The sequence below is a fragment of the Acomys minous genome (assembly GCF_964271855.1).
Source record: "Acomys minous genome assembly, chromosome: 17".
Classification (NCBI taxonomy): Eukaryota; Metazoa; Chordata; class Mammalia; order Rodentia; family Muridae; genus Acomys; species Acomys minous.
Window position 1 is genome coordinate 65,821,902 of NC_140500.1, and position 19,548 is coordinate 65,841,449.

The following is a 19,548-nucleotide window of genomic DNA, read 5'->3' on the forward strand; positions in this document are numbered from 1 at the left end:
TCTGGGTGCTACTTGTTGGTGCACTTTTTTTTTAAAGTAACTTTATTTGGGCTCTTACATAAGTTATTCTTAGTTTTTAAACCAAATACATTAAATGATTTTCCTATTGGTGTTAAAACCATCATTTTACACCTTAGTGAGAAATAATACCTTCCTTTATCCAGTAGCTCAGTCCATGCTTTGGTAATCTAGACTTGAAAGGCCCTATATGATACTGGTATTTTACAAGTGCCAACCTCACAGTGAGGTCGGTATTGGATATCCACAGATCTGCCAGTTTACTATGCTCTTAGCATCCTCACTACCAGTCCACCTCTGTGTTTTCTTGCAGGTGAGACAATGCGGATCGCCTCCTCTGAGTTTGCTGATGACCCCTGCTCTTCGGTCAAGCGGGGCACCATGGTTCGGGCAGCACGGGCTCTGCTATCCGCTGTCACACGCTTGCTAATCCTAGCCGACATGGCAGATGTTATGAGACTTTTATCTCATCTGAAAATTGTAAGTATGTAGACCTCATGAAGACTCCTGGGTGGGGGGACAGCTGGGAAGGATTAAGCATGCTCCACTGCTCATAGGCAGCCTGGTTCAACTCCCTTCCCAGGGTACCACCAAATTGTTCTAGTAGCTCATTTATAGCCCATAGAGTATTCAAATAGCTAAGTTTCATCTGGGTCATCGCCCCTCTTTCAAACATAGAGCTTGAATTCATTGCTTCCTAGAATAAGTGGCATGACAGTCTTAAAGATAGGAGCCTGGCATATGCTAATTTATTTGTGCATTTTTTTATTTTATTAATTTATTCATATTACATCTCAGTGGTTATCCCCTCCCTTATTTGTGCATTTTTAAAGATATATTAACTAATATACACTTGAAATTATTGTGGTCTGGCAATAGAACATTGCCCAGTTCATGCCTTTTTTGAGTACAGCCAGTCTTCTTACACCAAGCACCTCAACTGAGTCTCTGTACTTCTGTGGCCCCTTCATCCATACCTCACATGTTGTATGGAGTCTCTTGTAATTCTTTTGTTCTCTTGTCATGGCCACAGATTTTTACCAATTCAGAGCCTAAGCTAACTTCTTTGATCTGTGACCACAAGGCCTCCCACAGTTTTACTAGTTGCTAAACAGAATTGTAGCTTAACATTTGCAACAAACAAGAGGGAGAAAAATGTCTCTTCCCAGAGACTCTCATATCCATCACAACTACCACAAAGCCTGGATTTTTCTCCCAGTCTGCAGGTGATGAGGTATAAATCATAGGGTTTCCCTGGGAACCATATGGTGGCTGGCTGGGTCTGATCCTTGGGAAATACTAGCGCATCTTGCCCTACATACTGTTTTTGGGGTCTTCTATTCTTTTCCAGTGAAGAGAACAAGTTGCGATGAGGCAAAGTGATACAGGAGATGAGCGATGAGAGCTCATTCACCTCACTTGTGTTAAATTTGTTCTCTTGTGGGATCACAACATCTTTAAAGCCCTAAGTGTTAACCTCTCAAAATTACTCAACTAGATCCCAGAATAAGGCCCAAGATTTTTAGTTTATACACACTTTCCTCAAAAATCTCAAAATCTGGTTTTTCTCCTTGTATTCTGTGCCCTTAACTCTAAAGCAGAGTGTCACATTTCATGTTTTCCAGCAGGTCCCTGAGAAGCCAAATGACACAAAACAGAATGTGCTTGGAGTATTGTTGTTAAATTTTTTTCTCAAATTATAGGCATTCCAATGCTAGATTTTTCGGTGGAATGCTATTGCAAACTGCATGAGGCACACAATTCAAGAAAGAACTTTACCGTTCCTAAAATAATTAGGGAAAAATACAATGTTAAGATGTACTGATTGGGCACTGAATTCAAACTGTTGTGGTTTAATCCAAGAGTGACATTCAGTTTATTAGCTCTAGCACAAATGGTACCTTCCCATGCATGGTGATGTCCCTGAAGATTTTGTAGGCTGTAGTGGTGGCAAACACTTCCAAAGCCCCATGTCTGTTATATGCAGCTTTTATAATACAAATAATTTGTATTTAACTATGCTAGAAAGAAGGTTTTATGATGTTTTCCTTACACACTACTTAGACATCAAAGAAAACATCTTAAGAAAACTAATTTTGTTCAGGAAGCCTTTTTGAACAGTGGGTCAGTAGGACTGAACCTAATTTAGTTAACAATACATCTCACCCATTTCTTATCATAGGCAATGCTGTTCCTCATCCCTTAGGCCGTTATGATGGGCTAAACAATCTCTTCAAGTAGCCCACATGATGAACATACTCTATATTTTTAAAAATTGTTTTTTTTTATAATTTTACACATGAGTACTGTATTTACATCATTTGTATGCCTCCCTTTATACCCTCCAACTCCTCTTTGACCTCCTAATTTTCAAATGTAAAACCTCATCTTTTTACATCATTATTGTTACATACACACACACACACACACAGACACACACACACACACATACACACACACACACACACACACACACACACACACACACACACACGGATAGACAGATAAACTGATAACCTCCTGAGTTAATTTAGTGTCATTTAAGTGCACATGTGTTTAGGGCTGATTGCTTGGGACCGGATGACCAGTCAGGGTGCTTGTCCTTGGAGCAAGCCGATACTCCCCCAGCAGCCATAATTTCCTGAATGTCTTCACCTAAGGGTAGGATCTTTAAAAATGAGTTGAGATAAGATAGATATTGAATCTCATTCGGAAATCTACACCCAACAAGACAGGAAAAACACTTACTTCAAACGAGACGAATGCAGGTGGCCAAGTCACTATGAATGTAACATATATAGAACTCATTATCCTTATGATTGTCACATGGTTCTCCCTGCTGTATGTAGTTTGTTTTAAACATGTGTAATAAAATAAAAGTATATAAAAAAAAAGTCTTCATTCACATTGGAGTTGTCATTGTCATTATGCAGATCTTGTTGAAGCAACCATATTGTTGAGATTCCAAGGGTACCACTTCCCTGTTAGACACTATCTCAAAACAGACATCCTTACCTAGTCCTCTTTCTCTTGTAATCTCCCCTCTCTGGAATCCTGTCTCTGGTCTCTGGCTTTTCCTTTATGTCGCCTGAGACTTAGCTGTAGAGGTTGCAGGTACAGCAAGTGGTGCTGGACAACCCACAGCAACTTATTATCTGCATTTTGCCCACTTGTCAATCTCTGTAATGCTCTCCATCTCTTGAAATATAAATTTCTTTGATGATGATACGAGTTAGACTTATCTGTGGCTGGAAGGTAAAATATCTAGAATGCAGTTAGAAACTGTATTACTCTAGGAAAATGGCATACTGGGTTTTCCTCTGGGGTCTATGACTGCTCTAGCACCTGTATCTCTGTACTGGGCCTGGAGTTCAGCTGATAAGAGTGCTTGCCTATTGTTCTCAAAGCCCTGGGGTTACCCCCCCTAGTACCACATAAAGCTGACATAGGGCAGAACTCTCAAGAGTAGAAAACATGATTATCAGTAGTTCAAGGTAAGTGTCAGCTACATCAAAATGTTGGGCCGGCCTTGGATGCATGAGACTCTATCTCTAAATAAATACATAGATAAATACAGTTAAGTGAATAAATCTAAGTCTGTGAGATTGTCTACAATACCATTTCCTGTGATCAGAGCATTTCCTCCCTTCTTCTCCCTCCCTCCCTCTTTCCCTCCCTCCCCCCTCACCTCTCTCAGCCAGTGCTGTTAACTGATACTTCAGCAACCCTTTGTAATGTCAGTTGCATTCTGTCATCCACACAGCAGATTGGGGTGTGGTAAAGAAAAGGATTTAGTACAAAATCACGCAAAGGTCAACACAGCAACATTAAGTAGGCCTGTCAGACTGTCAGTAGTAAAATTAAAAATGATTGTAGACTAGATAATGCATTTGTTCTCAGACCACAGCAACAGAGAAGGTGGCATGTTGCCATCTTGTGGGCATATGCAGAACTGCAGTTTCTAGAACTAGCACTGATTTGGGGTGGAGGCTGTGTCCCACCTTGGGTTCACATCAGTCCTGGTGTCATTGCATGAAACTACCTCTCAAGACAACCACCCTGAAAATATTGGCACATCTGGACAAAAAACCCACTACAAATAAAGATTGTGTGTGTTTTCTGAGTAATTTTGTTAGTAAAAAGCTTAATCTCGTCAAATGTTGCATACATCTCTTTATTTTCTAAACTCAAGATTAAAAACATGAGAGGCTGTTTTCTCCTGGCTGCCAAGGAAAAGCAAGCCAGCTTTCTTCCAATGCAGACCCTGGTAGATTGCCCCTGTTCTGCTGCCTGGCTCTGGGACCATGCACGTACAGAAAGCACTGGTTAGGAAGAAGTAGTTTAAAACCAGAGACCTCTTCTTGGTAGCCTGCTATCCTTCCTCTGAGTGCCACCAGGTCTCCCCATCCAGGGGACATGGCCAAATATGGGGCCCAGAATTCATGTGAAAGTCAGACCCCACTCTCCACTCAATTGTGGACACTTGATACCCTATGAGCATATACAGGGAGAGGAGGTCCTCCTCAGGCACAGTCATAGGGGAGGGGAGTAAGGGGAAAATGGGAGGGAGGGAGGAATGGGAGGATACAAGGAATGGGATAACCATTGAGATGTAATATGAATAAATTAATAAAATATTAAAAAATAAAAAATAAATAAAACCAGAGGCCATGAAGATGGGAGAAGGAGATGTTGAGGGAGGTCTGGAAGGAGGTAGAGGATAGAGTGAGGAGTAGTTATGCTAAAATTATTTTAAAATATGCATGAAGTTCTCAAAGGCTCAATAAAATTATACTTAAAAACAAAAGTACAAGCACAAGCTTAACGAAACCCAAAGCACGGGGGAAAGTCACAAAGTCCCACCACCCTCTGAGCTTATTTTGCAATTAATTGCTGCCAGGGGAGAGAGTGTCTTTTGTCCTGAGGGATGCAGCTGTCCAGTAGATTGCCCTACACCCATGTGGACTCTGGGTTTTAACACAGCACACAAAAAAAGAAAAAAATTACGTTGAGGGGGACAGGAAAGAGATTGAAGAGGAGAGGAAGGTCAGCAGACTTGAGGAGGGAATGGGAAGATACAAGTGAGGGGATAACAGCCAGGATGTAATCTGATTACATTATGATGAAGAGGAAAAAAGAATGCATTGTATCATGAATGGAATTCACAAACAATAGAAAACTGAAAATACACACCACATTCACACACACACACACACACACACACACACACACACACACACACACACGGACACAAGTGTTTACATGTGTTAATACAGCGGATTAGAAACTATCTGCATCTTTTTCACTTTTTTCCCAAATAAACAAGGCTCTTTAGCATATGGTAATATAACACAGGTGAGATAAAGACTACCTGTTTTGATATTTCTTGCATTTTTTGGTGATGTGATGAAGTCACTGACAACCAGGCACTTAAGGAAGGAAGGGATTATTTTGGCTCACAGTTTTGGGGATACAGTCCTTCAAGGAGGGGAAGGGTATTGCTGTAGTTGACTCCATGGTAACAAGTGTTGCAGTTGTTATTGGGACCCTTGGCCCACTCAGTATCTTAGAACAGGAAATATGAGGCTGTTAAGAACTAGGAACAGGTTATAAAACCTCATGCTCACTTCCTCCAATGATGCCCCATGTCCTGAAGGTACCACCACCTCTAAAACACCATGGTTAACTGAGAACCAGATGTTCTAACACAGGAGCCTGTAGGAGAGCAGGTGCCACTAGAGCCACACGGGTGTTCTCTCCTTAGAGTTAAGAAGTGATTCCACTTCTCTGTTGGCTCAGAACTGAGGAATACCCAACCCCCTGCAGTGTTACCTGCTAATGGCCACTTTGACCCAAGCATTACACATTACTTTTAGGCCATGTGCCAAATTTATTGATATTCACTCTTTCCAGATGTGGCATCTTCTCCTGTCCTGGTAACTTACGGGAACAGAGGGGGAGTTAGCTTCTCATCAGAAGCTCCTGTGTGTGTTTTTCTGTCAATAGTTCACTAAGTATATGAAACCTAGTCAATTTATTTTCCTAAAACATCATCTTCTGCTTTATAGCCCAATATGTAATTATTGGAAAATTGAGTGATTTTGAGCAAAAGCCATGCAAGTCTCTAAAAATTAGTAAAGTCATGCAGTGTAAGAAGTTGGTCAGTACATTGTTTTGTTTGTTTGTTTGGCTTTAAATATAGGCATAGTAGGGCCTCTGCTCTCATTCAAATGCCTGCATGAGCATCCTTCTCCTCCTTGGTTTTATTAAAGATTCATAGGCTGCAGAAAGGTGCTGCTGCTGCTGCTGCTCCTGCCCCAGATTCAGGAGGACACTTGTAATCAGTGGGTGACATAGTTCCAAGGCTCCGTTGGCACGTACATGAGTAATGGCTCTGCCCAGCAAAGCCAATCCCTTGTTCATTAGATGCTATTGAGAATGCTGTGTGATAATAATCACTTCTGTTGCTCAAGTTGCTGGGGAACTCATTTCTTAGCCAGACACCTGGTATGCCATGAAGTCAATTGACACTGTCAGCGTGCTATGTTGATATGTGGCATTTCAGGATTTTAAAGAAAATCCCACATTTTAATCAGTGATGGTGAAGAAGGGCAATAATTTCCCTGAGGCCTTGATTTAATGTAATCAGATTATATTGTCAAGTTGTTCACATGAGTGATAGCCTTATACATAAACTCATCTAGACACATGCTCACTGGAATAACAAGCTCATTTTCTCTAGGTCCAATCTAGTTTCCCTTAAAAAGAAGTTCTTAGATACTTTGTTTTTCATTACACTGCCTCTCACAAAGCAGTGCATGTGACTACTGAGGAGTCCTCAAAAAAATAAAAAATAAAGTAGTGAACCATAAAGCAGGAAGCACTTGGTCCATTTCTCTAAGGAAGTCACAGTTTCATAGTGACAAATGGGGGGCAGATGGACTTCGGATACCCTGCCATTTGGGAACACTGATGGCACATGTAGTGACAGCTAATATAGTTGTCAACTTGACACACCAGGGAAGGGGAACCTCAAGGGAAGTATTGGGCCCATCAGATTGGTCTTTGGGCATGTCTGTGGGCATTTTCAGGATTGATAATTAACATTGGAAGGTCTAGTCCACCCAGGGCCATACCAACCCTAGGCAGGTAGACCTGGCCTGTATAAGAGCTTGGAAGCAACTTGACAGGCAGAGTAGCTCTCTGATCTCCGTTGCAAAGCCTCTCTCTTAAGTTCCTCCCTCAGTTTTCCTTGATGATGGACTGTAATTTGCAAGATGAAATTAACCTTTCCTCCGAAAGTGGGTTCTGGAGAATGCTTTATCACCACAATAAAAAAACAAACAAGGACATGGTGTAACATCTGCACTCTTTTTTTTTTTCTGTACATATTTTTTAATTAATTTATTCTTGTTACATCTCAATGGTTATCCCATCCCTTGTATCCTCCCATTCTTCCCTCCCTCCCATTTTCCCCTTATTCCCCTCCCCTATGACTATTCCTGAGGGGGATTTCCTCCCCCTGTATATGTTCATAGGGTATCAAGTCTCTTCTTGGTAACCTGCTGTCCTTCCTCTGAGTGCCACCAGGTCTCCCCCTCCAGGGGACATGGTCAAATGAACATCTGCACTCTTTTTAAGGTGGCTTGGGCAATGCATTATTTCTCAATGCCTTTTAGTCCTGGAACTCCATTGCAGGAGTTGATTGATCGATATAAAACCACAGAGAAGACCTTGAAGAATTCTAAGTGATAAACTGATAAGACTGTCTAAACACAACAATTACTCAGCAGCTTTTTAATGACCTTTCTAGAAAGTTCGGTACTTTCATCATCTCTGCACAGACTCCAACCATGAAGGAAAAGGGATACCTGGATTACATGCTCTCACTTTGACCTGTGCTGTGGGAGAGAAATGAATATTTATGATGAGGAGCCTTTAATGAGGAGGAATGACAGCTGCCACTACATACCTTCATGTCTTCCTGTCGGAAGCTAGTTTCCAATCCAATCCATTTCCTTGCCAACTTACAACTGGCAAGGAGAGGCTCAGCCCTCCCAGAAGAGCCCTAAGAAGCCTCTGTGCTCTCTGCAGCATCGTTTCTAGCTCCTGTTCTCCTCACTTGCTAACATCTCTGAATAAGTGGACTTTTTCTATAAAATATTTGTTCAAACCCAAGTCAATTTGATCCTACATCCCTGGCCATCTCCATGCCTGAGAATTTATATCTTCCTGGTGAACCCAAGGCAGATATTTAGATAACACCCCCATCACTACTACTGTATAAAGAATTGCCCTCTACTCAGCTGGTAGCCTCAGATCCCCAATAACCAGCAAATATTGAGAGTACGGCATTTATTTGCTTCGTAAGAGTCAATATACTTTCCCTAGTCCCCAAAAGTGGCTCTCTTCAAAACTGCAAAATCAAAGTTTTTAAAAATTAATTATGAGTTAACAACAATGTCTAGTCTCTGCCCTTCTTTTCCCATTGTTCATATTTTTCTGTCTTTCTTTCTTTCTGTCTGTCTGTCCACCAACAGGATCAGACTCGGGTCCCATCTCCTCCATTCCTATGGAATGTGATACATATTTTTAAATTAAATTTATTATAATTTATTCAGATTACACCCCAGTTGTTATCCCCTTGTTTGTATCTTCCCATTCCCACCTTCGCTCCCTCTTCCACCCTATTCCCCTCTCCTATACCTTTTACAGAAGGGGACCTTCTCCTGCATCATATGACCTCAGCCTATCAGGTCTCACATTGATAGCCTGCTTCCCCCTCCTCTGTGTGCCCATGGCCCTCCACACCAAGGGGAAGTGATAAAATCGGGGGCACTAGAGTTCATGTCAGAGGCTTTCCCCTGAAACTTTTGCTAGGTGACATTTCATATCCTTCTAGAATTCAAACCAAGTATGACTAAATCTATCTGTATATGAACAGACCACACAATTAAAAGTTCAGTGTTTTTTCCCTCAAAAACCACTTTTTCTTTCTTCATTGAATTGTAAGTTTCATAATTATTATAAATTCTAAAGGGCATCTGGATTCTTCAGAGAGAACCAATAAGAAGAAAAATTATGCATAACACAGTGAAATAAATATTCTAAATTGGGCCGACTAAGAACTGGTAAGAATCCTGGGGTATGGTATTAGAAAAACATTTCTAGATTTAACACCCTCTGTGATAATTATTCTTCTCTACCCCTGAAACCAGATTGTAATGTCCCAAGAAAAGATTTACATCTTACATAAACAGCAGGGATATCTCAGCTGCCAAGAGAGTCCACTCCATGGTGCTGTTGATGGCAAAGTTTAAATGATTATAAATCTATTAAAAAGGAGAGGCATTGCTGACTCATTATTGTATAGATTTGAGGCACAAGCTTCTCATTAACCTATGCCAATATGTTAAACAGGCTATTCCATGCAATAAAGTGTTATTTTCTTTGAGTGCCTTAGAAAACACTACACAGCAGCCTCCATTCGATTGTGTTTCCTTTTTTTTTTTTTTTTTTCCGTTGGGTGTTCTTAGGGCCTGGGCAGAGTGGAAAGGGGGTGACTCTGATGAGGTTAATTATCATTTTACATGCATATAATTAGGAATGAGATTATGCAGAATTGCCATAGATAAAAGTGAAATGTTATTTTATATTTTGTGGAGTCCAGATTGAAGCCCTGCTGGTGTGCATTCAGTATTATTGAAAATTGCTTCCCTCCTGGCCAAGTTTTCCTTACTGAATGAGGTTGCCTGTCGGGTGAATTGAAAAGCTTTCGTCTCACCTCTGGGATAACAGGCTCGCTGATATCTGTTATCACGGGCTTATGTGCTCTCGGTTGTTCCCTCACCCGGTGCCACTCGATAAGCACCGTGTCTCAGTCACCTGCGTGAGAGTATCAAGCTTAAACAGAACGGAACACACTTTGCTTTTCCTGGCCATGTTTGTGCAGCGTTTGTATCTCAGGCTTGTTACACCCCAGCCTGTTTATATACGCTGTGAGGTGACTGTAAAATATTCCTACAGCCCAGCAGCATGCTACTCCATGCTTCCTCTGTTCCCCATGAGTCTTTCAGACTCCCCAAGCCTCCCTCAGGAGCCTTCCTTTGCCAGGACTTCTGTATCTGACTCTTCTCACATTTTAACAATTATTTTTTACTTAGTATACAAATATACAAGATAATGTGTTTCAGTACAACTTGCTCATACAATGGATAAGTATCTTCTGTTCTCATCACGCTAGACTCTCCTCCTATGTTTTCCAACCTTTCCTGTGAATTAATCTCATACATGCTTCTGAGCCTCGTTATCCTTTCTTGTTCTCACTTTGCATCCCCCTTTGAACTTTTCCTCTTCTCATGGTCTCCTTTTAACTTTTGTGTCATATATATACATATATATATGTGTGTGTGTATATGTATATATATATACATGTATATATATGTATGTGTGTATGATTGTGAATTCAAATCTAAGGCTTGAATATTAGGGAAACTACATACTACATTGCCTTCTTTTTAATGTCTGAGTTGTTCCTTGAGTTACCACATACAGAGTGGTACGTACTCATGCTTGCAAGGTACTGTTTATAAGAGCAAATCTATGGAACCAGCCTTGATGTCTATCAGCAGATGGACAGATAAAGAAAATGCAGTATATGCACAAAACAGAATGTTATTCATCTGTAAAGAAAATGAAATCACAATTTCAAGAAAATACATGGAGGTGGACACACACACATACATACATACACACACACACACACACACACACACACACGTTGTACTGAAACCATAGTTCAGACACACACACACACACACACACACACACACACACACACACACACACATACACACATTGTACTGAAACTGATGGTTCAGATCCAATAGAACTAAGGAAACCCCCACTGCAGGTGGTGGTGGAATCGGGAGGCACACGCATCATTAGGCTGGTATGGCTGCTGTCATTCTGACCTTTCCTCTTCAATGCCACTCTGCTGGATGCCACCTGCAAGTGGCAACAGAATTTAAATTCCACTTGCTTCCTGCTTACATGGCAATGCTGAAATGTATAACCTCAGCTTGAGTTCTTGATTTAGAGATCTTGACAAGAGTGGTTGAAAAGTCCGTCTTTCCAAATGTTTCAGCAGCACAGGAGTTTCTGCAGCTTGGGATAACTAGGAGGATTTGTTTTAAAATTCTACACCTTTTCTTTTGTATATATGTGCATGCGTGTGTCCTTAGAGTTTCTCCTTTACATTAGAGTCTGTATTCCTGACCATAGTCATAAGTCAATGAAATACATCATAGAGAGGGTTTGTGTATGTGCTGTTGGAGTTAACACTCAACTTTCATTTACGTAAAATATTCTGTAAATCTTTAAAAAAAAATAAATTGTATTTATATGTTTGGCTGGGTATGCACACCACATCACAGGTACCTATGGCTGCCGGAGATGACAGGTCCCCGACAATCAGGAGTTATAGGTGGTTGTAAGATGTCCAGTGTGTGTGTGTGTGTGCGGGGGGGCAGGTTCCCTGTAGGAGCAGTATGTTCTACTTACTCCCAACTTGTCTCTCAAGTCCATGTTCTGTAGATTGTGGAAAATGTTAACTTGACTGTAGATGATTATTCAGTCTGCTTTTACACACACATTCATATTTTCTTTACAAGCTACTTTTTATAGAATGATTAATATTTAAACATTATATTCTAATTAATATGCTGTGTGTTCAATTTTTTTCAGGTTGAAGAGGCCCTGGAAGCTGTCAAAAATGCTACGAATGAACAAGACCTTGCAAACCGCTTTAAAGAGTTTGGAAAAGAGATGGTGAAACTGAACTATGTAGCAGCAAGACGGCAGCAGGTGGGAAAGTCTGGAAATGGTGCTGTGGGATGGGCAAAGAGCATCACTTTATCATTAAACAAATCAAACTAAACCAACCAAACAAACAAAAACCTCTGTAAGCGGGAGCATCTGTTAATGTCATCTTCCCCAGTGCTCTCGACTGTTCCCAGAATTCTTTACATTTAAAGGAACACCATAGTGTCCTTTCCACATTTCATCCCCCCCCCCAATAGCAGATGAGTATCCTCTGCTCTATGCTTGGCTGAAGTGATGCTGGAATTATAAATACCCTGTATGCAGCAGACACTTAAAGAGGATTTTTAGTTTGTATAATTATCTTTAATTTTACTTGCATAAATTGGTTGTTTGCTGTCTGTTCAGTGTTAATCCATTGGACAGTTGACCTTACGTGTGTGTGTGTGTGTGTGTGTGTGTGTGTGTGTGTGTGTGTGGTGGGGAGTGGGCTAGCTAGGTGGCTTCCTCTCAGTGAAACAACTGAATACAGGGGTTGGATATCAGAAGACCAAGGGGAGTCATCGTAAAGGGGCATTATTAGATAGAAATTCGCAGGCCATGGTATCTGGTTTTATTAGAGCATGTTTGGATCTCATTGTAAGCGTGTTGTTCAAAGTCCGGTATCAATGTCTACTTTAGCATCTACTCCATTTTAGCATCATCCTATATATTTTCCTGAAAAAGAAGCAGCACTAAAGTGAAGCCGACAGTGGGAGGGTGTAAGTGGACTTGATAGGCGGCAGCAGGGGTCTCCATTAGTGAAAGCAGCAAACGTGGATGAAACGTATAGGGATAAATTATATTTTGAAGAGCCATCTCGGTTACAGAGTTGAGGCGTGCATGATTGACAGCAGTGAGTTTCCTACAAAGCTCTGGTGAAAGCAAATGTGTAGAAGGCAGTAGTTTGATTGACATGAGGAAGATTGAAAAGTGCCTAGTTGGGGTTCAAAATCAATGTGTGATATTTACATGCACAGATTTGTGGTCTTAAGACATCCACAGTGATGTGTCAGGTGTGAGGGACATATCAGGCCTGCGACTGACACAGAGCCTGTTAGTGAGGAGGTGGCACAAGGGCTGATGATAGGGACATTCCTATGAGGAATCTAATAAGTAGAGCTCAGGTTTGTCTCAAAAATACTTTTCTATTTTATTTTGTTTTTGAGACAGGACTTCCCTGAAAAAAAATATTATTAATTACCTGTTAATTTGTATTTCTGTAAAATTCAGCAAAAAAAAGTAAAACCCACAAAACATTGCCAAGTTTTCAGCATATGATCTTTTCCTCCTCATCTTAACACAGTCACTGAAGCAGTATGATTGTTATTCTGCAACGCATTATTTGGTTTCATCTTTTCCCCTTGATCTGGACCAAACTCAGGCCTCAAACATGCTAGGCAAGTGCTTAATCAACATTTATCTTGTGCTTCATACTTTTAACAAACAACCCAAAAGGCTGGAGAGATGGCTCAGAGGCTAAGATCATGAGCTACCTTCCAGAGGTCCTGAGTTCAGCTCAGCAACCACATGGTGGCTCACAACTATGTACAATGGGCTCTGATGCCATCTTCTGGACTGCATGTGAATATGCAGATAGAAAACTCATAAATAAAATACATAAGTAAATAAATAACATAAAAAGAGGCAATGGAATGGATATGCAAAATGACGCTTGCAACAGTTAATCAGTGCTTCCTAATTAAGCATTTGATAAGTTTCCAGTTTTATGAATAAAGAACACTGTTTCAAATATCTTTGTGAAGAAGCATTTCACACTGATTTTTCAACATACATAATTATATATGCACATGCACATGTGCAACTATATACGTGTACTTGTACATACATATATACATATACACATATACTCAGGGATGGGCTTTATGGACCAGATATTGGGGAGTTAGTGAGGCCCTATGTGGATATTTATGGGACTTCGCTAATTCTAGGGCTCACACCATTATGAAAGAGCTCCAAATACTCCTGACTACGGAGACTGCATTGCAATATTTGTTACATTTTTTTTTTTACCTGAAAGGCTCAAATAATCTCTTTTAGAGACCATATTTAGTGGCATATATCTACCCATGCTTAAACAAAAGAGAATTCATGGGTTAGCTTGTTATTTATGGTCAACTAGTATTGATCACTCTATGTGTCACAATGGTCTTTTCTAAGAATCATTTCAAGCCATAACTAATAAAAGAACTTGTTGTTTACTTATTCAAGACCATCTTTGTGTAAAATGAGCATATACAAAGAGACCCGCAGCACGTGAAGCACCACTTGCTTATGTTTAACAATTGAGAAGCTATTCACTCAGGCATACTCAGTTGACAAACCTAGATGGCTCTCAGTAAACAGCAACTCCTTCAGCACTTCCAGGAAAGATGTGGACAATCTCTCAGGTGTGCTCTTAAAAGCTGAAAGAAAAGTGACTCTCTGGTGGTTTTATTTTGAGAAAAACAGATCACTGTTGGTCTATTATTTTCTAGTCTTTAAATTTGACGTTTCACGGGGCCTTGCAGTTAAGAGCCCTTGCTACTCTTCCAGAGGACCTGCGTTCAGTTCCCAATACTCATGTCAGATGACTCACAACAGCTGATAACTATATTAAGTATACATAAAGGATTCAATTCCCTTTTCTGGTGCCCAAAGGCACCAACACACACACATACACACACACACACACACACACACACACACACACACACACACACACATACACACACTACACATTCAAATACAAGTAAAAATTCTTGCTATTAGAGACAATTAAGTTAAAAAAAAAACCTCTGCAAGTTATAATGAAATGGAGCTAATACACTAAGCTATAATCACTATTGGCTGCCCTTGTTTGTGGATGTAGGTAAACAGAAGCAAGCAGGGTGCTAGGTGACTGATTTCAGGTGTTCTATCTGCAGAAAAGAAACCCCGTGATCCCTAAAATCCACTTACATTGGTGGTATTCTGGGATTTGCATTCTTTCAGCAATGTTTGAGTTTTAAATGTCTCTTAGCTGGTAGATACTGTGCTGGTGATTAAAAAGCCAGCAGTAGATCAAGATAGACAGGGCCCATGGCGACATGAGAAAGCCTGTGCAGGAGTGAAACACCCTTACAAGGTCACCATAGTAATGTCTTATGAATACTGATACTAGGGTACTGGGCCTTGTGGAAGAAGGCACCTGGGTGGGTTCCTTAGAAAATTAATTTTAAAAAGGTGAGCCAGGTAACTTGGACTCTGTCATCTGCCAATGTAAGTTGGACACCAGCCACTGACTCAGGCATTTCACATAGAAAGAACAGTTTTTGTGTAAATCTGGCAGCTACAAATAGCACAGGGGTGAAAGAAGTGTTTCTAAAATCCATGATCCTGAGGCTGGGAGTCTCCCTGCAAACACCTGCATGCAAGCCTTATGTATATTGCATATTTTCCGCAGGAGCTGAAGGACCCTCACTGTAGGGATGAAATGGCTGCTGCCCGTGGGGCCCTGAAGAAGAATGCCACCATGCTTTACACTGCTTCCCAGGCCTTCCTCCGCCACCCAGATGTTGCTGCTACAAGAGCCAACCGAGATTATGTGTTCAAACAAGTCCAAGAGGCCATAGCTGGAATCTCTAGTGCTGCTCAGGCCACGTCGCCCACAGACGAAGTCAAAGGCCACACAGGAATTGGCGAACTGGCTGCAGCCCTGAATGAATTTGATGTAAGCACCTGGCTGATACACAGAGTGTGTGCTTACCGTGTGTGTGTGTGTGTGTGTGTGTGTGTTTACATATGTACAGTGTATGTATATATGGGAATTGAAGGGTTGCTATAATAGTATATATTAATATTCTTAGAATTTTTTGACAGGAAGACAAACTTTACAGTGTGTATTCTTGTTTCTGAAAAATCTAAAATATTGACAGAGCCTAGTATATTAACCTTTAAATAATATAATAACCTTGTTTAAGAACTCTGAATCTCTTCCAGGTAGAAGGAATGCCTCACCTCCAAGTCATTTGGATGATCAATTTTATTCTAAAGGGGACAAACTTTGCAAGCAGGTAGAGTTAGATTGTATCTGTACTGTGTCTTAGCAGAAAATTGCTCTTGCCAGCTTTGGTTTAAGCAAACCACATTACCCCAAAGCCCACTTAGGAATCTAGTCTTTGAGTGCCCCTCTCAGGAGTTCCATGTGTAAATCCCATGAAATATTCTAGTGGGGGCACAATAGGGGGACTGGTGTTTGGGCAGGTTTCTAGCTGTGTATGTGCATGGATGGATGCAGTTAGCAGTGGCTGAGGATGACAGCACACCTCCCAGCTCCAGATACGGATGGGCTCATCTGTGCAGTCATTTGTCCTCTATCATATGATTCTGCATAAACTTTAAAAGACAAGAAGACATAAATGCTGAGGCTCTGCGTTCATGGGGATTTTGTTGCACAGTGGAGATGGGGGAGTAGAAAAATGGAATAGAACAGAATTCACAGGATAAAAAAAAAAAAAGACAGGTTACTTAGGAATTGCTGGGAAAGATGGTTTTCTTTCTACTCCTCAGGAAGTGAAATGCAGTTTTGACAGGAAATGACAAGCTGGTGACAAGAAGAGAGGATCCTAAGGAAAGCAATAGGTGTTCAAGGTGTGAGGGGGAGAATGTAACTGAGGAATAATTGTAATACTGTGTATTCTGGAGGTTCTGAGTTTTTTTTTCTTTTCTCTTAATTGGACAATCTCTTGAATGTTTATATGTACACACTCATACACATATTTGAGCTCACAGCATACAGGGACTTTATAAGACTTTTTAAAAATTCATTTTTAGTTATGTATGTGTCTGTGAGTCTGTGTGGGTATGACTGGAGGAACCTGCAGAAGGCAGAGGTGTTGGATCTTCTGAAGCCAGAGTCACAGGCACTTGTGAGGCTCCCAACATGAGTGCTGAGGACTAAACTTGGGTGCTACAAGGGCAGCATGTGCTGTTTCTGCTGCTAAGCAGTCTCCAGCCCATTATCATATTTTCTGTAATAATTACATTTGACCTTAGTAGTAAATTGAATTAATTTATTACAGAGATGGGGACTCAGTATCACCTAATTTTATGTGCAGCCCTTCAGCCGGTAACTCAACCTATTGAAAAGAATAGGAGTTCAACGTAATATTTACCAAAATTTCACAAGCATCAGTAAAACTGTTCACTTTAATTTTTGCTTATTTTAATTTTCATACATCTGCTAAAAATTCACAAGACGTAGGTGTTTGGTGAAAAGAAGAGCTTTTCTCTACTGAAGGGCATATTTCTCTCCATGGAAAGTAAGTCTTTGAGACCGAAGTGACTCTTTCAATACTGTCCAGGCAAGAGCCTTAAGAATGAGGGTGGATTTTTAAAAGTTCATTTAATATGATGATAAAGTTTTTTTTAACTAATAAAAATAAGTCCATATATTAAGAGGGAAAAGAGTAGGTCATGCATTCAAACACTAAAGCACTAGACTTTACTTTAGCTTAAATGTGAATTAAAACAAAAAATGGCTTACTTTTAAAATAGTAAAAAATTACAAATAATATAAAGTACAAAAATGTTCTTAAAATATGGCAGTTATAAAATTTAGTTTATAATGGATTCATTTCTTAGCCAAATTTTGATCTCACCCCTTTTATTATATAATAATTTATTTTGTGATTGAATAGTAAGCAGGGAAAAGTAGTGGGAAGACATTTCTACAGGGAAGACAACAGAATTCCCTGACAGCAGACCTGTCAGATGCTGCCACCTTCTGTCCAGCAGTGGGATGGCTCAAGTCCACTTTCCCTCTGGTTCCAGATTTTCAACAACAGCTTTCACCAAGGAGCATACCACTTGAGGTATCACTGTAGTGTTGCACATGCCTTCAGACTTGTAAAAATCAAATTTGAGGTCATCTAGGAAGACTCAAATAATGAATTATGTCCACACCTTGAACTTTTAACACGTTTTATTTACCACAATGCTGCCTTTTTATGTAGGGTGCACAAGGCTTTGGAGAATTAGATCTGTGCACAGCTGACAGAGGTATACTGACTAATTGTTCATAATGTTACCTAAATATATTATGTATCATTGAAACAACTTTGTACTATGTTAATGACTTATATCAGCCTCTACTTTATTATTAATGATTACTTGTTTTGCAAGCATTGAAAATTATGTAACAGATTACCCAATGCTTAACTTTTATTTTCAAAGGCTAACAAAAAATTAACAAGTATAATTGTCAAGGCTGCAGTCAAGAACAACAACTGCCATTGGTGTAGCTCCCTAACAGCTGCTCCCTGGTAAATGAAATTTGATTTCAGAACTTTCTGGCTAGTAATGATGTTACCATTAAATTTTTAAAGAAATACACTATAACTAATCACTTGTAGATTTTTAACAATTTATTGTGTCAACAAACCTATATTTCCTCAATATTTTACATTCGTTCATTGAAAATAATAGGCTGCTCCTCTTAATGGAACAATTTAAAATGGAATGGGGAGTTCATTTGGTCTTGTTAATGCCCAGGTATTCAAACTTGAAATTGGTTTAGAATTCATAGGCATCTTACCTAAAACCTACCTGCTGTTTCTAAATGTGTTAGTCAGCCTCTTATAACTGTAGCAAAATGCTTGAAATAATTATCATTGAAGGAAGGAATGTTTGGAGTGAGAAAAAATTCTCAGTGATTATGATTACTTGCTTTTTACCCAAGTCAGGTGGCTCACCACTGCCTGTACCTCCAGCTTCTGAGGACCTGATGCTCTTCTGAAATTTGTAGGTACCCACACACAAAGCATATACTAACACACACACACACACACACAGCATATGCTAACACACACACACACATGCCCGCACGCATGCCCCCACACGCATTAAAAGCAAACTAATTGCTTAGCAAAAGGAATGATGGATTATTTTTGCTCACACTTTCAGATGTTTTAGTTCAAGGACAGTTGGATTCTTGTTGGGGAATGTGATGAGGCAACGAGGCATAGCAAGAGCACAAGACTGGACAAGATACTCACTTCAGCAGGATAAGCAAGTGAAAAAAAGAGACAAGAAAGGCCCAATATCTCTTCAAGGACAAGCCCACCAGCTCCCATCAACACCCAGGCTCAGCGCCAAACCCTGAACACACTCTTTAGAGGACATTTAACCAGAACACGCAACAGATACTTAAACAAATGTCACTTCACTGAGTGAAAAACTTGGATGTCTTGTTACTAACTTTCCTGCCAATATGCCCTGTTGATAAATGACCTAATGGCTACCAACTGCAGTGACGCTTTAGATAGGTTAAATTTCTGCTGTCCAGGTCAGCAAAGTGCTTGTTGTACAAGCAGAAGGAGCTGAATTTGAGAAGCCACATTCATGTAAAGAGGTTAGACCGGCAATGTGCACCTGTAATCCCGGGGCTGCTGACAGAAGTGGTGGGTAGACACAGGAACAACTCTGAGCCTTGCTGACTACCCAGTCCAATGAGTCAGTGAGCTCCATGTTCAGTGAAGACCCTGGCTCAAAAACTCAAAAGGAAAAAAGGTAGAGAGTGACTGAGGATATCAGGTGCTGTCCTCCAGCCTGAGCACATGCAGACACATGTACATGCTCATCTGAGAAGATATAAGCAGAAACCTTATCGTTACTCAGAATAAGGTAAAA

The 19,548-nt window shown here is 40.3% G+C and overlaps 1 protein-coding gene across 2 annotated transcripts in view; it reads left to right on the forward strand.

The window, feature by feature from the left end:
* The window catches only part of CTNNA2 (catenin alpha 2), a 1,110,979-nt gene that overhangs the window by 305,021 nt on the left and 786,410 nt on the right, over nucleotides 1-19,548 (forward strand). For both annotated transcript variants that reach the window (XM_084766203.1, XM_084766204.1), the window contains exons 4-6: nucleotides 332-498; nucleotides 11,764-11,883; nucleotides 15,323-15,589. In XM_084766203.1, the coding sequence (XP_084622329.1) occupies nucleotides 332-498; nucleotides 11,764-11,883; nucleotides 15,323-15,589 (554 nt within the window). The remainder of the gene's footprint in view (nucleotides 1-331; nucleotides 499-11,763; nucleotides 11,884-15,322; nucleotides 15,590-19,548) is intronic.